The 17,975-nt window shown below is 60.3% G+C and overlaps 1 protein-coding gene and 1 long non-coding RNA gene across 2 annotated transcripts; both read left to right on the top strand.

Annotated features, from left to right (window-relative positions):
* The first annotated feature begins 9,636 nt into the window (after positions 1-9,636).
* LOC100084199 (protein CASP-like) lies at positions 9,637-15,119 on the top strand. Its single transcript, XM_029082467.2, is given in 6 exon segments — positions 9,637-9,693; positions 10,280-10,396; positions 10,834-10,935; positions 10,937-10,954; positions 11,741-11,858; positions 14,833-15,119. Coding segments are annotated over 6 exon segments (699 nt in total).
* An 851-nt stretch (positions 15,120-15,970) lies between these two features.
* LOC114817847 lies at positions 15,971-17,592 on the top strand. The gene is made up of 2 exons (XR_003765711.1): positions 15,971-16,045; positions 16,305-17,592. It is a non-coding gene; the product is annotated as an uncharacterized LOC114817847 (long non-coding RNA).
* The last annotated feature ends 383 nt before the right edge of the window (positions 17,593-17,975 follow it).

A 17,975-nucleotide genomic window follows, 5' to 3' on the forward strand; every position in this document is an offset into this window, starting at 1 on the left:
TTCAGAAGATAACGATTTTATCGAGCTTTCTGTCCTCAGAAAGGAAAGGTGCCTTATTCCCCGATGTTCCCCGTTCCCTGCCCCCCACCGTGTGTTTTCAGTGAACATAGCCTAAAGCACAGTGATCTCAGCGCCTCCCCACCCCCGGGGAGCGGGACCCCCCCCCCCCCCGACCCCCTCACCCCCGACTCTAGCCCCCCGGAAGAAACTCCACTGGGGCGGTGGAGTTTCTCCGCGTCGCTCCTTCTTTTTTTGTTCTTTAATTTCACAAGAAGCACTTATATAGAGTACTGTGTAAAAGCTTTGTGCAATAGAAATTGTTCATTTTCGTTCAACTTTTTAAGAAGGCCCCCTGACGCATCGCCCTCCTGACGTAGATCTGCGCGGTCGCCGTGCTCGCCGACCGGCTCCTCGAATTTCCCACCCGGCGCCCCTCCCAGACACGAGGCCCTCTTCCTCAGAGCTCGGGCCCACGGGCGCCGGGCGCCATTCCTACCGGGACCCTGCGGACCCATCGGGCCTCGCGACGACCTGAACTCTAATCTCGCGCACCCCGGGGTCTTCTCGGACGGCGGCCGGAAGCCTCGGGGCCCGGGCGTCTCCACCCCGCCCCTCCTCGGAGACGGGCTACCCGTCAGGGTGGGCCGGGGCGGGCACCGGTCGCGACGGGAGATTCCCGCCCTTGCCCGTCGACGGCGAGGACCGTTGGGGGCCCGGCCTGGGAGAGGGTGGCCTGATCTGGAGCTGGCCGGGCTTGGTCCCCGGGGGCTCCCCTCCCGCCTCTCCTCCCCCCACCCCCCAGTTCCTTTCAAACGACCAGGTTTCCTCCGAGCGCCGGGATGACGAATGCTTTGGGGCGGGAGAGGGACGGCGGCGGAGACGTAGGGACAAGCTCTCGAAAGCCTCCTAGAGCCTGCAGGAAAACGTCTCGGGCCCATGAGGCCCCGGCGGCGGCCTTAGGCCAGAACACACGGTTCCGACGGGCTCGAGACTGCCACGGCCGCGGGATGCGTGGCGCGGGGCCTCCGCGGTGATCCGGGGTCGGGGGGTCCGCTCGGCGTTGACCGGAGGGGTGGGGCGGGCCCGGACGGGGCTTCCCGAGGTTCCGTGTGTGCGTGTGTGCGTGCGTGCGTGTGCGTGTGTGTCTGCACGTGTGGGAGCGCTTGGGCCGTGACGTTTCCCCCTCAGCCCGTCTTTGTGGAGGGCTTCTTGGGTTTTTTGTATTTTTGAGTCTTGTTTTGGTTTCTCCGCTAAATAAAAACCAGCCCCCCGCCCCAGCCAACAGCGGACCCCTCCCCCCCTCCAACCCAGGGGGCCGGGCCAGTTTCTTTCCCCGAAGAGTCTATGCATTTCTATATCTTGAGCTGTCTCCTGCCTCCTCTCACGAGGACCCCCTCTTGCCCCCACCCCCCGCCCCCCAAAATCTCCCCGTGGCGCGGAGGAGACACACGAGTCCGAGGTATCGGGAGCAACCATCTGGCCCAGGCAGCGTGGGAGAGGAGAAGGGACCCCCCCCCCCCCCAAAACCACCCCTTTTTTGTTGAGGGAGAAATTGAACGCTTTTGCATTTGTGCAATAACTACTTGCCATGGTAACGGGCAGTTTGGTTTTTGAACCCTGACTACTAACAGAGCACAAGGTGAACTCCAACAGAAAGCGGTGTACTTTTTCCTGAGAACCTTATTGTTGGTTGATTTTTTTTTGTTGTTCTTTTTTTTTTTTAATAAGCTCCGTTTCACCCCAGTGTATTGTGCTGTCTTACACTTTTAGCAGTATTTTATATTTTTTCTGTAACGCACTAAGTCTTAGACGTTTTTAGAGCTTGTTTGTTATAGTCACAATCACCGATTTTAAAAAAGAAAAAAAAAAAAGACAAAGAAAAAAAATCCTCACAAAGACCCCCCCCCCCCAACTGACCAAAAAACAAAGTGTCATTTTTGTACAAGTAGCTTTGAGAAGCCATGTTGTGTTGCTGTGACTCATCTTTCGTAACATTTTATTTCTCGGTATTTGTTGAAACACGAAAGTAAAAGTTTATTCGGCCGGCACCGGAGCAGGGAGCGGCTCCTTCGTGTCGGCCAATAGCATTGTTTCTTCTGTCTCGGTTCGGTTAGCCATATGATATGCTATGTTCTCAGCACTGTACAACGGTCCTTATATGATATGGAGAAGCAATATCACTGTATGAAACTCACATGATGTATTATTATTATTATTATCCACTAGCACCCTAGGTGTGATAATTGAAGTAAATATCTTTTATACAAACACAAGAATGCGTGGGCTGTCTTTTTTGAGGTGCTCCGGCCCGAAGGGGAAGCAGAAAAACAATTCCCACCGGACGCGGGGATGGGACGGGGGAAGCCGGGCTGAGGATGCCGAAGGAGGGGGGTGGGAGGCGTTTCGCCGTCGGGGACGGTGCTCGGCTGCCGTCCGTCGTCCCCCGGTGGGGCCGTGCGGCTCGCGGGGTAGTTTCTGGGCCGGGCCCTCCGTCTCTCGCCTTCCGGTTCTGTGGGGTCCTTCCCGGGACCCTCCAGCCGGCTGGGCCTTGGTACGACCGCGTCCCGACTTTCGGTCACCGTCTCGCTCTTCTCATCCACGTGGGGGCCGTGTGGCCGTTGGCGTGGGCTCCCGCGACGCGATCCGGGGGAAAGCGCGAAGGCGTTGGGAAGCCAGAGGACCAAGTCTCTCCTGGGCCGGGCGTCTCCGGGCGGGTCGCCTACCCTCTCTGGGCCTGGGCCTCCCCCTCTGTTAAACGGGTCGGTGCCGCTTGCCCCCCGAGGGCCCGATCCGGGCGGAGCGAGGACAGACGGGCGCCGGGAATCGTCGGGCGCGTTTTGGAACGGAGGGGCGAGAGAATTGTAAAGCGGCCGCGATCGTGATGTGGGGCCGGGGGGAGCCGTTCCATGAAACGAACCGGCGAGGGTGTCGTTAATTCGTGTCAGAGGGACGGTTTTCGCCCGACCGGGTTTTCGTATGTATGTATTTGTTGCCGGGGAGAGGCGGAGGCGAGAATGTTACGTTCGGCGTCCGCGTTTCAAAAATAATCAGGCGACGGGTCGAAAAAGAACTTCGCGGGTTCTGTCTTCCCTCTGTCCTTCCCTTCTCCCTGTCTCCCCTGAGCGCGGGGGTGGCGCGAATGGGGATGTGTCGTCGGGTGAACCGGGAGCAGGAGGGATCTGTGTGTGAACTGGAGGTAGGCCGAGCCTGAGTTCTCTAGTCCAGTGGTCTTGGACTCGGGACAGCAAGGGGGGCAACTAGGGGGAGGGACAACCGGTGGTCGGGGGGAGGGAAGCCTGAGTCCCTCTTGCTCCCTCCCCCCCGGGAGGGATTCCAGCCCCACCAATGCGGTTTGATGATTGTTGGACTGTGGGGGCATCGTCTAGTCGGTAGTCGTCCAGCCCGTCCCCGTCACGCCGGCTCCTTTCCCGAGCCTGATTCCGATCGGAAATGTACCGGTGCAGCGAAGGTCCGATCCGGGAGCGTCGCCCGATTCTCACGCGGGGCCGGGGGGGGGGGGCTCCCCGCCACTCTCGTTCCGTGTGTCAGCCCCCACTTGGGGAAGGGCCCAGCACTGGACGGCAGAGGGTGGGGAGTGGAACCAGAGAGCCACTTCATAATTCTTACCGCTCCTACTAAATCAGTCGATCAGTGCTATTTATTGAACGCTTACTATGTGCGGAGCACTGTACTTGAGAGTGTAGTACAAGGGGATTGGTAGACGGTTGATCGGTGGTATTTATTGAGTTCTTACTGGGTGCAGAGCACTGTACTGAATACTTGGGAGAGCGTAATACAATAGTGTTGGTAGATACCGATCAGTCGAATTTATTAAGCACTTTTTTTGTCAGTAGCACCGGTTACGCGCTTACTATGTTCCAGGTCCTCTTCTGAGTGCTGGGGTAGAAACAAGGAAGTGGGGTCGGACGCAGACCGTATCCCGAGTGGGGGTTCAGTCTTAATCCCCATTTTACAGATGAGGGACCTGAGGTACGGAGAAGTGAAGTGACTTGCCCGAGGTCACACGGCAGACAAATGTTGGAGCCGGGATTAGAACCCAGGTCCTTCTGATCCCCACCCCTTTCTCTGTCTACTAGGCTGCTTCTTACTGTGTGCGGAGCACCGTGCTACACTTGAGAGTGTCATGCAGTAGGGTTGGTAGACTGTTGATGGTTGGAATTTGAGTGCTTACTGTGTGCAGAGCACGGTACTAAACACTTGAGAGAGCGGAGTACAGTTGTTGGTGGATATGGATCAGTGGTGTTTATTAATAATAATAATGTTGGTATTCGTTAAGCGTTTACTACGTGCAGAGCGCTGGGGTAGATACAGAGTAATCAGGTTGTCCCACACGGGGCTCACAGTCTTCATCCCATTTTACAGATGAGGTAACCGAGGCACAGAGAAGTTAGGTGCCTTGCCCACGGTCACACAGCTGACAGGCGGCGGAGCTGGGATTTCGAGCCCATGAACCTCTGACTCCCAAGCCTGTGCTCTCCACTGAGCCACGCTGCTTCTCTACTTAAGCACTTACTGTTCTCTCTTATTCTCTATTAAGGACTTACTGTGTGCGGAACCCAGCGCTTGAAAGTGTAATACGGTAGGGTTGGTGGACGGTCAGTGGTATTTATTGAGCGCTCACTGTGTTCAGAGCACTGTACTGAGTGCTTGGGAGAGTGTGTAATACAGTAGAGCTGGTAGATGTGATCCCTGCCATCCAGACGCTTACAATCTAGAAGAGGAGCAGAGAGTATATAAATGACAGAGAGGGGAAACGTCAGAATTTAAGGCTCTAAGTGCTGTGGGGCTGAAGGCGGGTTGAGAATCAAAGCTCTTAATAATAATAATAATAATAATAATGTTGGTATTTGTTAAGCGCTTACTGTGTGCCAAGCCGGTGTTCTAAGCGCTGGGGGAGATACAGGGTCATCAGGCTGTCCCACGTGAGGCTCACGGCCTTCATCCCCATTTTACAGATGAGGTCACTGAGGCCCAGAGACGTGAAGTGACTTGCCCCAAGTCACCCAACTGACAGGTGGCGGAGCCGGGATTAGAACCCATGACCTCTGACTCCTACGCCCGGGTTCTTTCCACTGAGCCACGCTGCTTCTCTTTAAGGATAGAGATTCAGGCGTGTAGAAGGGAGAATAGGTGGCTAAATGAAGGCTTCATCAGGGAAGGCTTCTTGGAGGAGAGGTGATTTTTAGGAGGGTTTTTGAAGGTGGGGAGAGCGGTGGTCTGTTGGGTAAGAGGGAGGGAGTTCCAAGCCAGGGGGAGGACAGGGCAGAGAGGCGGAGGAGGTCCACGGTACGTAATGACTGCTTACTGGGTGCCAAGCACCGTGCCGAACGCTGAGAGACACGGGGATGTCGGATCAGATCCAGTCCCTGACCCTCACGGGGCTCCCATTCTAAGAGGGAGGGAGGGACAACAGGGATCTAATCCCCGTTTTATGGATGTGGAAACCGGGGCACGGAGAGGTTAAATGACTTGCCCAAGGTCCCACAACAGGCCAGGCAGGGGACTGCCGTTTCTGAGCAGCCTCCTCTGGTCAACGTTGTTGGGACAACCCAAGACAGTACGGCCTGGGGGCGGGGGGGGGGGAAGAGGGCAGGACTGGCAGTTTGGAGACTCCGATTCGCAGCCCTCGGCGACCTCATCTGTAAAATGGGGATTAAGAGTATGAGGCCCGGCTGGGACAGGAACTGTGTCCAACCCCATTGACTTGGATTTTCCCCGGGGGTTTTAGGACAGTGCTCGACACGTAGTAAATGCCTAACAAGTACCGTTATCGTTGTTTCTAATTATCATCATCATCATCATCATCATCCCGGCTCCTCCACCGGCTTACCGTGTGACCCGGAGCAAGCCGCTTACCCTCTCTGGGCCACCATTCCCTCCTCTGTCAAATGGGAACGAGATCCCGCCCTCCCGTCCTCTTCGCCTGGGAGTCCCTTGGCGGGCAGGGATCCTCTTGTATCTCCCCCACAGTCGGCGCTCAGTCCACACCCCCGTCAGCGGGGATCTCTCTGGCCCCCACCCGCCACTCTTCCCCGGGAAGAGGATCCCGCTCCTAGAACTTCCTGCCCTGTCCCTTCCCCGGGTCTGGCCCCTCTCTTTCACAAGAGTCTTCGCTGACCCTCGCCTGGGCCCAGAAGAGGGTGCGAGAGGGAAGCCTTGAGGACCTCCGCCCCCGTCATCCCCCAGTCGGGTCTGATTCCCCCAATCCCGAGGCTGATGTATCCCTGCCTCTTCCCAAAATTGTGGGAAAACTTCTTGGAATTTCCTGAAGCGGCAGCAGCTCCCTCTAGCGGGCCCGCTTCCTCTTCTTCCTGCCCTCCCTTCCCCGTCCCCTCCCGGGCCCTGGGGACCCGGGTTTCTGGGGGAGCTCCCGGGGGTGCGGTCCCTCCCCGGGAAGCCCATCCTTCAGCGGGAGGGACAGTGGCCTTAGCAGATCAACAGGCGTCCCACCGTGTTGGGCGGCAGGGGCCGTGCACCGAGCGGGGATGAAGCCACGCCGAGCTGGGGCCTGTTGTCCCGCTGGCCTGGTTCCAGGAAAGCTGCCCCCCGAGAGGCCTTTTTGGCGATGCCTTAAGCCGGCGTCGGCCGTCCCCCGTTGGCACAGAGCTTTTAGCGTCAGTTCCACTCCCCGCCCCGCCACCTCTGGACTGTCCAGCCAGGACTCGGTCCCCAAGGGGGGCACTGGGGTGCCAGGGGGGATTATGGGCTGCACCCCCTTCCTTGCTTACGGTTGGACCCTCTCACACCCCTGACTCTGCCCCAGTGACCCAGCACAAACCATCCCACCCCCCTGACTCTCCCCTCTCCATCCCCGAACTCTCCCGCCAGCGACCCGGCACGGACCACCCTCCCCCCAACCCTCCCCCGTCCATCCCCGACTGTCCCCCCAGTGACCCAGCACCCATCCTCTCTCCTCTACGTCCAGACGTCTCTTGCTATTTGCGGTGTACCCGGCCATCTGTAACGTCAAAACATTAGTTCTTGGTCATTGTCCTCGGCGTTTACTAAGCACCCAGCGGGTGCCGAGCACCGTACCGGCCGCCTACCGTGTGCGGAGTTACCCTGTTGGAATATTTTTTCAGTGCTCACTTTCTGTCCCAGCTGTAGACTGAGTGCTAGGGTAGGTGCGGAACGGTGAGGCCGTAGTCCCCGTCCCCGAGGGCCCCCAGCCTCAAGGGGTCGTGGACGGAGGCGAGGAACGACAGCCACGGATGAATGGCGTGAAGTGATGAGTTACAGCGTGAGCAGGCCGAGGCAGCTAGACCGAACAATACCTGTGGGAGCGGGGCGGGCCTTCACCCCCAGCACTCCGGCCAAGAAACCGGAGGGTCTCACTATCGCCGTGGCCGTGGCGGTGGGCTGAAAAACTGTACTACTACTAGTGATGATAATAATAGTATTGTCAAGCGCTTACTATGGGCCAGGCACCGCGCTGCGCGCCGGAGGCAATGCGCCAGGCAGTCCTGGGCACCTCCGAAGCCTGTACTGGATGCTCTGAGTGAGAAATCCCTTTCGCGTCCCTTGCTGCTTGCGCGGGGAGGTGTGTTTTCCTGTCGCTGCAGCCTGCGGAGTGGGGGACCCCTCGCTCCGGTGGGGTGGGATTTGGGGGGGCAACGATAACCGCTCTGCGCCTACCCCCCACCTCCTTCCTGGTTCCGGCCGGCCCCTTCTGCCCCCCCCCTCCCAGCCCGCATCTGCGCACCCCCGTCGGCACCCCTCCTCGCCACCGCCCGGGCCGGCACTCTCCCCCACCCCACCCCACCGCCCTGCTATCACCACCACCGTGCGGGTCACCCTTCTCTGGTCGGTCTCAGAGAGGCCTCCCGCTCCCCACCCTGTCCGCCCACTGACCTCCTTGTCCCTGCTCCGGCCCCACAGGACGCTGCGCCGAGCTGCAGGGCCAGTTCGCCGACGCCGTGGCCACCGTCGCGGACCAGAGGGACTTGATCAGGCAAGCTGGAACATGACCTCAGCACCGGTCCGGTCCATGTCGTCCCTCCAGCGCCCCCGACGCCGAGGTAATCGTCGTCGCCAGTGACTGTGGTGTCCGTTAAGCGCTTACGACACGCCAGGCGCTGTCCTAAGGCGTCAGGGTGATTTCAAGCAGATCAGGTTGGAACCGATCCGTGTCCCGCGGACTCAACCGTGTTTTGCAGATGAGGTAACTGAGGCCCAGAGAAGGTTAGGAACTTACCCAAGGTCACACAGCAGACTAGGGGTGGAGTCGGATTTAGAGGCCGGGGCCTTCTGACTCCCAGGCTCGGGCTGTAGCCGCTAGGCCTCTAGGTAGGGAAGGTAGTCTATCCCACGGGCACCTGGCTCTGACCAGCTTCCACCTCCCCAGGGCACCCTCCGCGACCTGCTCCCAACAATGCCTGGGCCTGCTGGGTCAATCAATCAATCATTGGTATTTATTGAGTGTTTACTGGGTGCAGAGCACTGTACTGAGCGCTTGGGAGAGAACACAACAGTTACTATTAACAATAATAATAATTGTGGCATTCGTTAAGCGCTTACTATGTGCCAGGCACTGGACTAAGCCCTGGGGTGGATACCGGCAAATGGGGTTGGACACGGTCCCTGTCCCGGTTGGGGCTCGCAGTCTTAATCCCATGTCACAGATGAATTAACTGAGGCACAGAGAAGTGAAATGACTTGCCCAAGGCCTCACAGCAGTCAAGTAGAAGATCTGGGATTAGAACCCGCGACCGTCTGACTCTCAGGCCCGTGCTCTATCAAGAGTCGGTGGACACGTTCTCTGCCTGCGAGAAGCTTGCAGTCTAGAAGGGGAGACAGACATTAGTAGAAATAAATGACGGATTTGGACACAAGTGCCGGGAGACTTAGGGAGGGGTGATTAAAGGGAGCAAATCTCTGGGCCTCAGTTTCCCCAAGTGTGGAATGGAGAGAGTTACACCCCCACCCCCGGTTCCCTGGGGTCCCAGGAGGTACCAGACGGGAAATCCCTTGGAGAGCTCAAGAAGAGGCCCTCAGTCTGTCAGGCAATCGAATGTGTGCAGAGCACTGTGCTGAAGCAGCTTGGCTCAGTGGAAAGAGCATGGGCTTTGGAGTCAGGGCTCATGAGTTCGAATCCCAGCTCTGCCACTTGTCGGCTGTGTGACTGTGGGCGAGTCACTTAACTTCTCTGTGCCTCAGTTCCCTCATCTGTAAAATGGGGATTAAGACTGTGAGCCCCATGTGGGACAACCTGATTCCCCTCTGTCTACCCCAGCGCTTAGAACAGTGCTCGGCACATAGTAAGCGCTTAACAAATACCAACATTATTATTATTATTATTGTCAGCTGGGTGACTGTGGGCAAGTCACTTAACTGCTCTGGGCCTCCGTTCCCTCATCTGTAAAATGGGGATTATGACTGTGAGCCCCACGTAGGACAACCTGATTACCCTGTATCTACCCCAGCGCTTAGAACAGTGCTCTGCACATAGTAAGCGCTTAACAAATACCAAGATTATTAGATTATTATTATTATTATTACTGAGCCCTGGGAGAGTATAGAAGAACAATATAACAGACATATTCCCTGCCCACAATGAGCTTTCAGAGTCTAGAGCTACAGTGACAAAACCTGGCACTCGCCCGGGACGGCCCCGCCATGACCCCCACCATTCAGGGTTCAAGCCCGACCCCCAGACCGCCCGGCACAGTTGGGGTGACAGGACCAGCCCCTAGATTGTGGCCCCCCAGGGACGGGGAGTGCATCTAATTTCCCCGGGCGTCTTCTTCATCAGCACTTAGTACAGTGCTCTTCACACAGTAAGCACTTAAATGCTATTACGACTTCTTCGTTTCTCTTGGTATTTATTAACCGCTTAGTATGTGTCAAGCGCTGTTTTAAGCACCGGGGTAAATACAAGTTAATCAAGTTAGCTACAGTCCCTGTCCCACATGGGGCTCACGGTCTAAGTAGGAGGGAGGACAGGTATCCAATCTCCATTTTACAGTTGAGGAAACTGAGGCCCAGAGAAGTTCAGTACTTTCCCTGCCAGGCAGGAGCACAGACGGTCCCTGGGCCTTGCCCCAAGCCCTATAGAAGCCCAACTACAAGTTGGGTGGGGAGAGAGACGTGAAGGGGCCGGTGACCACGGGCTTGGGTAGCCGGTCCGGGCCCCCAGAAGGCCCGAGGGGCCCCCCGAGGTAGTAAGTCCAGAGGGCGAGGTCTCCCCCGACCCCAGTGAAGGCGCCCACCGGGTGTGTGACCTCTGTGTGTGTGACGTACATTGGCCTCTCGCCCTCAGGGTGCTGCGGAACTCAGCCTGGAGAAGATCCCCGACCCCATCAAGGAGGCCACGGCCCTGTTCTACGGTAGCCCGGGCCACCGGGGGGGACCGGGCCGGGGAGGCCGGGGGGTGCTCGTAGCCTCGTTCCCCGCGAGGTGGGAGTCCGAAGCCCCGGGCTACCCCGTGGGCCGGGGGAGGCCGGGTCTTCCGGGCCTGCCGGACCCGCCGGGTTTGGGACCCGAGACCAGGGTAGACCGAGGCTTCCCCGTCCCCCTCCCTTAGTCCCCGGACACCGCCCTCTCCCCTGGGACTACTTCCGACTCCCTCCCCTAAACCTCTCCACCGAAACCCCTTCCCTAGAACCCCTGACCCCCTCACCGAGCCCCTCCCCTAGAGCTCAAGGCTGAGAGACGACTGTGAGGGATTTTCTCCTGCTCGTACCAGCCCGGTGCTTAGCACCGAGCCGTCACCTCTCCGTGAACACGGCAACTCTCTAACCCCCCTCCGCTCCCTCCCCTCTCGACCTCCCTCGGGCCCGCCCGGTCACTGGACACGGGGGACTTGCCTCCTAGGCACAGGACGCCTCTTCTCCCAGCACCCCCAACCCAGAGGGCCAGATGGGACTCTCTGGCTGTCCATCATCTCCAGCCAGGAGAGAACGTTTCCGGGCCCGGAAACCAGGAGCTGGAGGCGGTGAGTGGGTCAACCGGTGCCTCTGTCGGGGGCAGAGGGGAACCTGGGGGGCGGGGGGCACGGGCGGAGGAGGGCAGGGCAGGGCTATTTCCCGGAACGACGAGGGAGAGCTCGGTCCCTCGACTCGGTCCCCTCTGGACCCTCGGAGCCGAGAAGCGAGCCGAGCCCCCGAGGGGTTGGGACCAGGCTGCGGTGTGATGGAGGCGATCATCTTCATATTCTCCTCCTTTTGAAGACTGTGGGCCCCATGTGGGACAGGGACTGTGTCCGACCTGACTACCCGTTTCTACCCCAGCACTTAGAACAGTGTTTGGCACATAACGTTTAACAGATACCACGGTTATTTCTGCCGAGCAATCGGCGCTCATCCGCTGGGGGTCGATACAGGAGAGTTGGGACGGCCCCTCTCCCCCAAGAGGTCTCAAAGAGAGGGCGAGCGGGGGACCCTCTCCCCCATTTTATAGCCGGGGAAAACTGAGGCCCCAGAGGGTTGCACCGACTTGGCCCCAAGGACACACTCCAGGTCGGGGCAGAGCCGAGACTAGACTATGGGCCTTCTGACGGGGGCCCTGCGTGCAGCCGGCTGGAGGGTGGTCCATCCATTTCCCGACCCTCGACCCCCCGGACAGGGATTCCAGGCCGTGGCGGTGGCTGTCCGAGGGACGGGATTTCCAGGCATCGGGAGGCGACGGGGGAGGTTTTCCAGGCCCTGGACCGGGACCCCCGGTTTTTGGGGTGGCCTCGAGCCCCGGGCCGCGCCGACCGGTCGGTCCCTCCCCCGTCCAGGAGGGCCGCCTGGCGCAGCGCACGATCCAAGCCCTGCAGAGCGAGCTGGACAGCCTGAGGGCCGACAACATCAAGCTCTTCGAGAAGATCAAGTTCCTGCAGAGCTACCCCCGGCCGGGTGAGTGACCGCCGCCACGGCCGGACACCCGGCCTCCCGCCCGACCCTCTTCCCGGGGAGGCCCGCGACGAGCCCGCCCCGGCCGACGGTCCCGTCGTCCACAAGCGGCCGATGGGCCTCGTCCTCGACTCTCCCCCAGCCCTCCCTCAGCCCCGCGGGGCAGGAACCCTCGGGATCCTGTCGGGGAGGAGGAACTACACCCTCCGCCCCTGGTCCCCCTCAAAATCCACCTTACGGACCAGTTTGCCCTTGCAAGTGAGTAACTCGCTTCAGCAGTTTAGACAGAGGGACCAAATAGCTCGCTACCAGGGGCCAGAAATGTGATTTTTTTTAATGTTATATGTTAAGCATTCATTCATTCAATAGTATCTATTGAGCGCTTCCTATGTGCAGAGCACTGTACTGAGCGCTTGGAATGTACAATTCGGCACCAGATAGAGGCAATCGCTGCCCAATGACGGGCTCACAGTCCAAACGACTCACTAAGCACTTACTGTGTGCCAAGCTCTGGACTAAGCGCTGGGATAGATAGACGCTTATCAGGTTGGGCACGGTCCCTGTCCCACATGGGGCTCACAGTTTAATCCCCATTTTCCAGATAGTAATGATAATGTTGGGTATTCGTTAAGCGCTCGTTATTTGCCAAGCACTGCTCTAAGCACTGGGGTAGAGACAAGGTCATCAGGTCGTCCCACGTGGGGCTCACAGTCTTCCTCCCCATTTGACAGATGAGGGAACTGAGGCCCAGAGAAGTGAAGTGACTTGCCCCAAGTCCCACAGCTGCCAAGTGGCGGACCCGGGATTAGAACCCGTGACCTCTGACTCCCAAGCCCGAGCTTTTTCCCCTGAGCCACGCTGCTTCTGTGAGGTCACTGAAGCACAGAGAAGTGAAGCGACTTGTCCCACTGAAAACAAGGGGCCAAGCAGGGATTAATAACGTTGGTATTCGTTAAGCACTTGCTATGAGCAGAGCACTGTTCTAAGCGCTGGGGGAGATACGGGCTCATCAGGTTGTCCCACGTGAGGCTCACGGTTAATCCCCATTTTCCAGATGAGGTCACCGAGGCCCAGAGAGGTGAAGTGCCCACAGTCCCCCAGCTGCCAAGTGGCCGAGCCGGGATTCGAACCCATGACCTCTGACTCCCAAGCCCCGGGCCCTTTCCACTGAGCCACGCTGCGTCTCTAGTACCAGGTCCTTCTGACTCCCAGGCCCGTGATCTACCCACTAGGCCGTACTGCTTCTCCTTGCCTAGGCCCCAGGGTCGCTCTGCTCCTCCCTCCCCCCACGCCTGACGCCCCCATCCCGGGGTGAGGGTTCAGGGGGTCCCCGTTCCCCTCGGCCGGTGATGGGGAGGGGGGCGCTCACGCACGCCTGAATCCCGGCGTCCAGCAGGCGGCGCCCATCTCCCTCACAGCTCTGAAGGAGGGTTGAGGTGTGGCACGTGTGTGTACCTGTGTCTGTGTGCACGTGTGTCTGTGTGCCCCTGTACCTGTGTCTGTGTGCATCGTGCGCGTGCGGGCGGTGTCCCCAAGGAGTGGATCCATAAGGAGTGAAAATGGGGTGGACATGCCGATTTGTGGCGGGGGGCCCGGCGGTCACCGGACGTGGTCCCGGCCTGTGGCGGCCGCGCGATCGGAGGCAGCAGTAATTAGGTCCGGATAGGCCTTCCCGCACGCCGCCCTGCACCCCGGGTCCCGCCACACGTGATCTGTGTTCCGGAGGCCGGGCCCCGTGCGGGCCTCGCGGAGCTCGGGTGTGACCTCTCGGGATCGGCAACCGGCGCCGGGGAGCTGGAAGGGGGGTCCCGGATCACTCTCTCGACGTCCGCCGCACCGTGGCCTGACCCCCTGCCAGCCTGGGCGGAGCGCCGAGCCCGCCACCCACGTCCCATGCTGGATGGGGCCTGCCTGATAATAATAATAATGTTGGTATTTGTTACGTGCTATGCGAGAAGCACTGTTCTCTAAGGGGCGCTGGGTTGTCCCTCGTGAGGCTCACAGTCTTAATCCCCGTTTTCCAGATGAGGTCACTGAGGCACAGAGAAGTTAAGTGACTTGCTGGACTGGGCACCTTCTAAGGACCAATAATAGTAATAATCGCGGTATTTGTTAAGCACTAACCGGGTGCCAGGCACAGCCAGGCACAGGCCCTAGCAGAAAGAGCCTGGTTGGGAGTCAGAGGACGTGGGTTCTAATCACGGCTCCGCCACGTGTCTGCTGTGTGACCTTGGGCAAGTCACTTAACTTCTCTGTGCCTCAGTTATCTCATCTGTAAAATGGGGATTAAGAGTGTGAGCCCCACATGGACTACCTGATTACCCTGTTTTCCACCCCAGGGTTTAGAACAGTGCTTGGTACATAGTAAGTGCTTAATAATAATAATGTTGGTATTTGTTAAGCGCTTACTATGTGCCGAGCACTGTTCTAGCGCTGGGGTAGACATAGGGGAATCAGGTTGTCCCACGTTGAAGGCTCACAGTCTTAATCCCCATTTTTACAGATGAGCGGGAACTGAGGCACAGAGAAGTTAAGTGACTTGCCCACAGTCACATAAAATACCATTATTATTATTATTAAGGGTTACGGGTCCTTCCTCGGTGCTATAGCCGGGAGCGGCGGCCCAGCAAGGGAAGGCTGCGTGGGTGGCCTTCGGGAGGTGTTGACGCAAGGTGTGGGGGCGGGGTGCCGAGCTTTGGGGGAGGGAAGAGGTGACGGGCTGCTCCAGGTTTGGAGAGACCCTTAATTATCTTCATAAATTATGGTACTGGGTTAAGAGCTTACTACCGTGCCAAGCGCTGTTCTAAATGCTGAGGTAGATTCATGTTAATCAGGTTGGACACGGTCTTCCCCGTGGGGGGTCCCGGATCCAGAAAGCGATGAAAGCAGAGCAGAGGGGAGCCTGCCCTGGGGGGGGGGGTCTTCTGGGGGGGGGGGCGGGGGCCAGACCTGACCACCCCACTCCATCCCACGCAGGGGGGCCAGCAGCGACGACACCGAACACCGGTATTCGTCGCAGTACGAGGAACGCCTGGACCCTTCTCTTCCTTCAGCAAGAGGGTCGGTCCTCCCGCCCCCTCCCCAAAAAAAGAGGCTCACCTCATCACCCCTCGCCGACCCCAGCCACCATCCCCCCAACCAGGACCACTACCCCGCCCCTCACCGCTCCCTAACCCCCGCCCCCCGGCCACTACTCCCAGCCGAGCCCTGCCGCCGGTCCCGGGGGGGTCAGCGTCCCCGGCCTCCGGCCCGGACGGCCGCTGACGCCTGCCGTGCTTCCCTCCAGGAGCGCACAAGGAAGTACCTGAGTCTGAGCCCCTGGGACAAAGCCACCCCTCAGCATGGTGAGTGGTTGGGGGAGGAGGGGTGGGGAGGGGGATCTGCCAGCCCCCCTCCCCCTCCCCGTCCCAGGCCTGGAGCAGACAGGTTGGACCGACAGGCTGGAAGACTCACCAGAAGAATCCACCGGGCCCCCGTTGCCTTCCCGGGATGGCGGGGATCCGTGTTCGTGGAGCCGACCGCCTCCCACCCAGTTTGTGATCCCGGAGCCGGGACGGGGGGGTGTCCCGCCTGATGCCCCCCGGTTCTTTCGTAGGGGCGGCTCGTCCTGTCCAGTAAAGTGGCTCGGACCGTGGCCTTCTTCTACCACCTTGTTCCTTCACTGCCTGGTCTTCTGGTAAGTCTTTCCAGTGCCGCCACGGCCGGGGGGTGGGGGGAGGCACTGCACTGGGGGGGGCTGGGGGAGACGTGCTGGGCGCGTGGATGCTGTCCTACCTACTTGGGGACACACCCTAGAGGTGGAAGACGCCTCCCTAGCACGTACGAGAGCGGAGTGCGGCGGTCGATCCAGCTCCCCCGCCAGCGGATGGGGCGGGTCCCCCCGGGCTCCCGCCGCTTCTCCAGTCAGTCCACTGGCCCAGGCTTGGGGGCCGGAAAGGGTCTCAGAGGAAGCCAGAACTACCCTGTGCCTCTTGGCCCGGGCCAGGCAGTGCTGTGGGGCAGCAGGGGGTGCTGGATGAGGTCTTGGGGGGGGGGCACCGGGCGACCGGCCCGGCCGCCGAGGAGTGGCCTGAGGGGGCGCAGCGGGGGGCTCTACGGGGACTCACGGGGGCTCGGGTCTCCCAGGTCCTGTACAAGGTGGCCTGGAGCGAGAGCGTCGAGAGAGACTGCGCCACCTTCTGCGCCAAGAAGTATGTGTGCTCCCGGGCCCTGACCCCCACGACCCCTGGGACCCCACCCTCCGGACCCCACACACCTGGGGCCCCGACCCTCTGAGGGCCCACGCCCCTACTGCCCACACGCCGGTTGCGAGGGAGGGTTCCCCGCCCGCTGGGCCCCCCGCTTCCCCTGGTCACAGGGCGGCTCTGGGCTGCCCCTGGCCCGCTCCCCCTGACCCCAGGGGTTTGTGCTGACCCTGAGCGCCCCCCGCCCATCTTTTACTCTCCGCAGGTTCGCCGATCACCTGCACAAGTTCCACGAGAACGGGGACGGCGGTGACATGTGGCAGTGAAGGAAGGACCCCCACGCCCCCCCCCCGGCGCCCCCAACCCCTTCTCCCCCTACCTGTCCAACCCCCACTTTGGGGCACACCAGTACCCATCAGTACCCCAGCAGCCTCTGAGAATCTCAGGTTCCACCCCTCAACCCCCCAGGGTTGGCCCGAGGTGATCTGGGTGGGCGGAGGCAAGTGGAGGGTCCCCTCTGTCCTTTCCCCCCCCCCCCCCGGCGCTATGCTGGGAACCTTCCGGCGAGCAGAGCCGGCCCCGCTCCCAACCCTCCGAAATCAGAAATCAGATATCAGCTCTCCCGGTTTCTAAAAGATTAAACGGTTCCCCCGCCGTCCCCCACCTTCCCCACCGTCTGTCCCTTGTCACCCCTGCCGGGGAACTTCGCTCTGCCGCCGGCTTTGCCCCCTGCTCTGCCCGCTGCTCGGCCAGGCCCCGTGATGAGCTGGCACTGGGCTGGTCTGTACCCAATCTGCATGCGCCCTGCCCCTTCCTCCCTAAGACCCAGGGAGGGATGCTCCCCTCCCCGTAGCTCCCAGCTGGTCGAGTGGAGCGGGGGACCCGCCGTGGCGAGGGTCACTGAGTGGGAGGAGACACCCCGGTGGTCCGGCCTGCCCCCAATCCTTGGGTGACGGTGTTTCCTGTCCTTGGCCATTTCTGCACCGAGCTTACTTGGCAAAATCCAAGAGGGGCCGGGATTTGGGGGGGGGGTCTGGCACGGGGCCTAGCTGGGCTGTGTGGGTCCTCCTACCCCTTGTGCGCCCCCCACCCCAGGAAATGGTGGACTTCTCTGCCAATGCTTCTCATCTCGGGCCCCTTTCCCACGCTCAGGCAATACTGCCTTGCCAGGAATTTATGCATTCTGCAAGACAGCCCTGGTCATTCTGCTGTGCCCTCTGCCCACCTCCCCTGCCCGTCCTCCCCGTGCCCGCCATCCCCTGCCCCCTGCCCGCCTCCCACAGACCCCGGCTGGGATCTGTACCTGCCCCAGGGCCTCCCGTTCACCCGGAGTCCCATCGACGCCGTCCCCGCTGGCCGAGCCCAGCCCTGCATAGGTGGCAGGTGGTGGTGGTGGTGGTCCAGAAATCGGGTCACTTGGATCGGGGGAGGCAGAGTTTGGGGGGAGGCGTAGGGGCGACATTCAGCCCCTGCGATCTGGCTCCCCACCCCCAAGCAGATTTAGCATTGCGCTCGGCACGCTTTAGCCAGAATAAACTCAGCCGTGCATCAGCGGACGTGGTCCCGTCGTCTGTGACCCGGAGAGGGCGGCGGGGTGGGTGGTCCCAGCCTTGGGGAGCAGGCAGGCGGACGGCTCAGGGTCACCGGGGTCCGGCCATCCAGCTGGGGCCTCCGCCGGACCGGAGGCCGGCACCGTCAGCCTTGTAGTCGTCCTCTGGGCCTCATTCAGCGCTCACCCTGGGCCGAGGACTGGGCCGAGCCCCGGGGTCCGTTCAGGAGAATCAGATCAGGGTCCCCGTACCCCACGGGCCTCGGGTCGTAAGAGGGAGGGACGGCTGGGATCGTAACCCCATTTTACAGAGGAGGAAACCGAGGCCCAGGGAGGTTAAGCGGTTTGCCCAGGTGACGCAGCAGGCCAGCGTCAGAGTCGGGACTT

This window comes from Ornithorhynchus anatinus, chromosome 17 (genome assembly GCF_004115215.2).
Source record: "Ornithorhynchus anatinus isolate Pmale09 chromosome 17, mOrnAna1.pri.v4, whole genome shotgun sequence".
NCBI lineage: Eukaryota > Metazoa > Chordata > Mammalia > Monotremata > Ornithorhynchidae > Ornithorhynchus > Ornithorhynchus anatinus.